Here is a 6,433-nt window from a genome sequence, read left to right on the forward strand (position 1 = left end):
TGAATGCCGTTGCCTCATTGGAGGTGGCTGCCTTTGTTAGAAATTCAAGTACAGTTTCCAATATCTTGTGTCAAATTCAAGCATGCATTTTACGAAGGGATAATCCCTTCTTCATTGGACATATTCGGGCTCATACTTTGCTTCCAGGACCCATGTCTGAAGCCAATGATTTGGCTGACTGCCTTACCCGGTCCATGGCTTTGGTCGTCTCGGACCCTGTAGAATTAGCACGAGATTTTCATAACCTTTGGCATGTGCCTGCCAATACCCTTAGAAGAAAATTTCATATTTCCAGACAGATAGCCAGAGAAATAGTTAAAGCCTGCTCTTCATGTGTGACCTTTTTGCACCCCCCTAATGTTGGGGTCAATCCTAGAGGGCTACAACCTAATGCGTTGTGGCAAATGGATGTTACCCATGTGCCTGAATTTGGCAAATTAAAATATTTGCATGTATCAGTGGATACCTTTTCCAGGGTTATTCATGCCACGCCCCTAGCGGGAAAAAAGGTAACTCATGTAAAACCACATTGCCTTGAGGCTTGGGCTACCTGGGGAAAACCCCTACGCCTTAAGACAGACAATGGCCCGGCATATACCTCCCATGGATTTCGTGCCTTTTGTGCACAGCTCCAAGTGACCCACATTACAGGTCTTCCATACAATCCGCAAGGACAAGGTATTATGGAGAGAGCCAGCAGAAATATTAAAGAAATTCTACAAAAACAAAAAGGGGGAATAGCTGAATCCGCTTCCCCCAGGGAAAGAATCTCCCTTGCTCTCTTCACACTTAATTTTTTAAACCTGAATGAGTCGGGTACTGCAGCAGCTGAAAAGCATGCAGAAGGCCCTATGGAACAAAAGGAATATGTGATGTGTAAAGATGTATTGGATAACAAATGGTATGGACCAGATCTTGTGGTGGCAAGATTCAGGGGAGCTGTATGTGTTTTTCCACAGGGCCAAGAGGCTCCGCTTTGGGTTCCGAGCCGGCTGACACACATGATCAAAGAAGTTCCTAAGGATGAGGCTGAGTCTCTGGAAGAAGATCCTGCTGACATCCCTGATGATGTGTATCCAGGGGAAGGCAGAGCACAGTTGGGGAATCCTGTCAGTCTTCCCAAATGCGATGCCTGTTCGGCATGATGCCACAGTTTTCCCCAGATTTTTACCACCAATAGAAACCTTGATTTACCATTTTTAATGTATAAGTCTGAAATGGTCCCTTTAGGAGAAGCGCATAACATTTCAGAGAAAGGGTCCCTGTGCTTTCAGTTGCATGAGCATGTTTTTGGCAAGCTGCCTGGGTGGCTATGTGTTGTGCCTGTGGTTGGTTTGCCGCCTTTGAGCCCAGACCAATAGGGATAAGGCTATATTGGGACAAGGTTATAATCTCCCAGGCTTTAGCTACCCTGGAGTGTGGCTCCTCCCCCCAGATATGGTTGTCAGCACTAAGAGACGCTTAGGGCTTCCATCATGCACAGCCTATGTACCCCATGAGATCTGCTGATCCATTGCACTTGGGTAGGTGTGCGGATGTAGATTCCTGCGACACAGCCTTTGCACCCCCGGGGTTCCTCGAGTACCCATTGCACAGGGGAAGGTGTGTCCATGGAGAATATCTTCCATCCTCGATCAACCAACACATCATGAGGTGGGGGTCAGATTGGATGACGTTAGTCCTGCGCTCATTGCTCACAAACAATAAGGGAGAACTGCAGGGAGCCGGACAAGATCGCCATCACAAGATGATGCCGACATCCTGTCTTGTTGGAAATAAACAGCCCCATATTTGGCTAAGCCTTTGAGAGCTGCGTGTCCCCCACTTCCCGCATGCGCGTGGTAGATAAGGGTCCTTCTGCCTATCCCGACACAGTCTGGTGTCAGCTGTTGGTGGCAGCCAATCACAGGGCAACCTGTGTGCCAATTCCCGATATAAGCACCTGCCTTAGGGCTCTTGGGCCCCTTCGCTTCATGTTCTCTCTCGACCAAGGGCACTCCATTAAAGCGTGATCTGAGAAGAATCCTCGTGTGGCGGTCGTTCTTCCTCGCTGGTCGAGAAGCCCGCCGCATATGCCAGATAATTAAAATATTCATCCTTATGCCTGTGTTGTTCTAGAACCACTTCTGGTACCGAAATCTGTATTAGGGTTTTCTAGAGGAATAGCTGATAGAATGAATATGTATTTTCTACATATTCCTGTCTGTCTATCATCTATCTATCTATCTATCTATCTATCTATCTATCTATCTATCTACTATCTACCTACCTACCTATAAGAAAAGGGGGTTTATTAAAATGGTTTACAGCCTGTGATCCACCTAGTCCAACAATGGTTGCCTATCCAGTTAACTGGGTTTTAGTTAATTACATAGTCAAGATGACAACTAACTAACCATCACGCATGGATTTTGGCTTTGTGACTTTCCATGCTATAAGAGAATACGTCTATATAAGAAACATTATCCTTAACCAAACCTTTTTGCTCTATCTCCCTGTGAACTGTCATTGAATGGCTATCACTATTTAATCCATAACCCAGAAATTCATCACCAATTTACCATCTGGTCCTTGGCACCACATCTAAGAACTTGGCTCACCAGGCACAATGAGAGAGATGAACAAAGATTAATGCTTACCAATCTGGGAGAGATAAAAGAATGTCAGGCTTATTCCTGAAAGTATAAAAACTCAGTAAGACTCAGACAAGAAGTTGCGTGCTGTTTGGAAAATAAACCCAGAATTAATGTACAATGTGAGGATTTTTGGTGCCAGGCCACAGCCAGACATTGCCCCTCTGATTCTGCTGACATTCTGGCAAATTGTTTTTTCTAGGATCCTCAAAGGTTATCACTATACTGCTTCAACTATACACCATCTGATTGTTACACAGGTGCTGGCCAGTTTACACGGCCTCTCTAGGACCGGGGTGGAGCCATACCCATACCTTTAATCATCTCCACACTCAACGCTGGACAGAGAGTATTTTCAGTCCCAGGACTTCAGCTGCTGGGATCTCTGAAGCAAGAACCTTTTTCCAGGAATATGTTCTTTTTGGTGGGATGATGACTAAGTGTTGTGTATTTCTTCTGGAACCATCTGCTCTCAATTCCTTGTGATTTCATGAATGCCACTCTTGAAGAATAATATTATCGCCGTTTAGGGATGGACTATGAAGCAGCCCAATCCCTCAGTGCCAAACTGCCATCACCCAGATTTTACACACATCTTAGTTGAGTATTTTATCTGAGGAAGGGTCTAGCACTTAAACACATTTAATGACTTACAGAATACTGGTTGTGGTCATTTGAGTTGACCCCAAAAGGGCTGGTGACTGGGTGGTCCCTTCCAATCTGCAGCTTTCCTGACAATGGTAATTCACATTGCCACTAGGTGAGGCTTATCTTTCTCCGGTTTCCTCACACCCACAAGCCAGGACTAGTCACGGGGTCTCCAAGTCAAAGGTAAACCTCCCATCTAACCAAGATGCATAGCTTTTCATTAACCATACAATTCCGAGTGAGTGTCCCACCTCTGCTCTTCCCTTCTGGGGATGACAGCTGCTGTAACCTCAGGCCTGCGCTTGGAAAGCTAATGGAGGCAGGGGACATAGCTCAGTTGGTAGAGTGCTTGCTTAGCGTACATGAAGCCCTGGAGTTTAATTCCCAGTACCCCATACGCCAGACACAGAAGTGTATGTGTGTAATCCCAGCACTCAGGAAGCAGAGGCAGGAGGGCAAGTTCAAAGTCATGTTCACCCTCTCTCTCTCTCACACATACAGACACACACACACACAAACACACATGTTAATGTAAACAGTAACAAGTATAAAGTACTAGGAAAGGCTAGTCAAATCATTTCCTGCACTCAGTTTTCCCATTTGTAGATGTTAACTTTAACGCATTTAGTTTTTCTAGTCCTAAAAGTCATCAATTCTTTTGAGAAATTCGAATCACCGAAAGTTCCATTTCTGCCGCTTCCTTGTGAGGACTCCAATCTATTTACAGGAACTCTCTTGGAATTCCTTTAAGCTGTTTTGAATAGTTTACTAAAGGGCTGTCTAAACTACAGTCCTTGCTCTAAGAGCTAATGGATTAACTGCAAGGAGAGGCAGCCATTAAACACACACACATGCTCTCACACACAACAGGCAGAACCACTTTTGGAAACAATTTCTGTATTTCAATTTTATTTTTACAAAAAGGCAACAAGAATAGCGATGGGGGGAGGTAGTAAGAATGCTTGCTTGGTCACTCAGAGGGAGGAGACCTCCTCAGGCAGCAGGAGTGGGCCAGTGTGTTATTCCTCGTCTCTAACAACAGTGAGCACAGAGACTTCCAAGATGGGACTAGCTGGGCTTAAGTAGCAAGGTCAGTGTGTGGAGACTGAGAAGTGAAGGGGAAAGTCAATATCACATAGCCCCACCCAGAGGTAAAGGGGTTTAAGTCAGACTACTGAGGCCTTGACTCTAGGCAGGCTGGGGCATGTCTTTGTGGTCGCCTGGGCCTCTCTCTCCAGGGCATATAGGGGCCGCGAGCAAGATGCCTTGGGAAACCCCTATGTACCACAGGGGCTTGGCGCTGGTAACAGGGTGGGCGGAAGTTGGGCACGGGTGGTTGGGGATAAAAACTAAAGTCACCCTCAAAGGTATATCCTCCGTGGGTAGGTGGGGGGTCATCTGAATGAATATAGAATTCATCTGACTGGAAAACATGGTCTGAGGAAAAATAGGCATCTTGTGGATAGTGTGGTAATGGGGGTGTCGCCTGAGGTGGGGGTAGGGAACATGCTAGGAGGGGTGGGGGGGGCCTTAAGGGTAAGCCAGGGGGTGGGAACAGTGGGCGTGGCCTGGGAAGAGGCATGGGTGGAGACAAGGCAAAGGCCTGGGGACCTCTGTTGACCTGGGGCTGCCATTCTTCTACCTGACTTGGACCTTCCCACACAACAGGACCAGGCTCCCATGGGTCTCGGTGGGGCAGATCCACCCCCCAAGCATCAGCCATGTGGGCAAGCAGCAGGTAGGAGAGCCGGCGGTGTGCATGCTCATTCCAGTGCACCCCATCTCCTTGCAGATGCTTCTTGGCCTGACGGAAGTGGAAATTTAAGTCCAGCACATCGAAGCAGCGCTTTGTTGCTTCGGCATGGCTGTAGAAATTGGCCTGGCTCACTCTTTTTTTCAGGGTGGCCACCGAGATCCGGTATTGGCCCTTACACTTCTGAGGGAGGAAGGCTGCCTTGATCTTGTCACCCAAAGGCATGGCAGTGTTCCACACAAGCAGGCATGACTTGGGCAGTACCTGGTCCATGCGCCCAAACAGGTTCTCCAGGTTCTGCTTGTAGCTACTCAAGGAATTCCGCCCATACCTGGAGACGTCCCAGAGGCAAGAGTTCATAATGATCACATCTGGGGCATGCGTGCCCGACTGCAGCTCCTCTAGGACGCTCTCCATGTACTCAGAATAGACGCGCGTGAGGAAGTAGAAGCGCACCAGATGATGGTCGGAGCAGAACTCGCGCACCTCGCGGTAGTCAGTGCGGTTGTGTAGGGTGTCCAGCTCGCCTCCCCTCATTAGCTGATCCTTTTCAAATGTCAGCTCCCCTTTGGTTCTGAGCTGCTTGTGACTGAGCAGGCAATCCTTCTGCAGCAGGAGCACCAGGTCCTTGTACACCGCCCTATGTACAGAGTCCCCAAGGACGACCACATACTTGTTATGGAGAAGCTGCTGAACTTCTGAGGCCAACAGGCGAACCATGATGCCCTGCGCGGCGCCTCTTAGCTCCCTCTTTTGCACAAGCTGGGTCTGGGAATTGCTAGAACAAAAGAGAGAGCGCTGGGAGGGGCTCACCCTTAGGCAGAACAGCAAGCTTAAGAAAGATAAGGGAAAAGTACAGTTTGGGGAACTGCTGCCTGAGGGTGTGTGCCCCCAAAAAACCCACATTGCTGGCTCCAGAAGGCTGGGCCTGAAGTGTGTGTGGGGTGGGGGAGGGGTTGGGAAGAGGGAAGGAGCAGAAACCCTCCTTGATCTGTCTGTTAGGCCTGCAATTTGTTCTCCATCTACCTCCTGTTTACTTCCAACAATCACCGTTTCCTGAAGCTCAAACCATCTTCAATGTGTTAAAAAAAAAAAAATCCAACTACTGGGCCGGGCAGATGGTTGAGTGGGTAAAAAAAGGCACTAACAGAGGATCTATGCTTAAATCCCAAGCACAGACGAGCAGACCCCAGAGGCTTTCCCGGCAGCTAGTCTAGCCAAAACAGCAAGATTTAGGTTCAGTCAGAGAACTGCTCACAAAAAATAAGGCAGAGCAGGGCGATGGTGGCGCACGCCTTTAATCCCAGCACTTGAGCACTTGGGAGGCAGAGACAGGTGGATCACTGTGAGTTCGAGACCAGCCTGGTCTACAGAGCTAGTTCCAGGACAGGCTCCAAAG

General features: G+C 48.1%; 1 protein-coding gene across 8 annotated transcripts in view; it reads right to left on the bottom strand.

Moving 5' to 3' along the window:
- Positions 1–4,182: 4,182 nt before the first annotated feature.
- Positions 4,183–6,433, bottom strand: part of Pced1b (PC-esterase domain containing 1B) — a 145,313-nt gene continuing 143,062 nt past the window's right edge. For all 8 annotated transcript variants that reach the window (XM_026782470.1, XM_026782469.1, XM_026782467.1 and 5 more), the window contains one exon: positions 4,183–5,812. In XM_026782470.1, coding sequence (XP_026638271.1) covers positions 4,453–5,754 — 1,302 coding nt within the window. In that variant the 5' untranslated portion in view covers positions 5,755–5,812 and the 3' untranslated portion in view covers positions 4,183–4,452. The remainder of the gene's footprint in view (positions 5,813–6,433) is intronic.

This window comes from Microtus ochrogaster, chromosome 15, assembly GCF_000317375.1.
Source record: "Microtus ochrogaster isolate Prairie Vole_2 chromosome 15, MicOch1.0, whole genome shotgun sequence".
In the NCBI taxonomy this organism is placed as follows: domain Eukaryota; kingdom Metazoa; phylum Chordata; class Mammalia; order Rodentia; family Cricetidae; genus Microtus; species Microtus ochrogaster.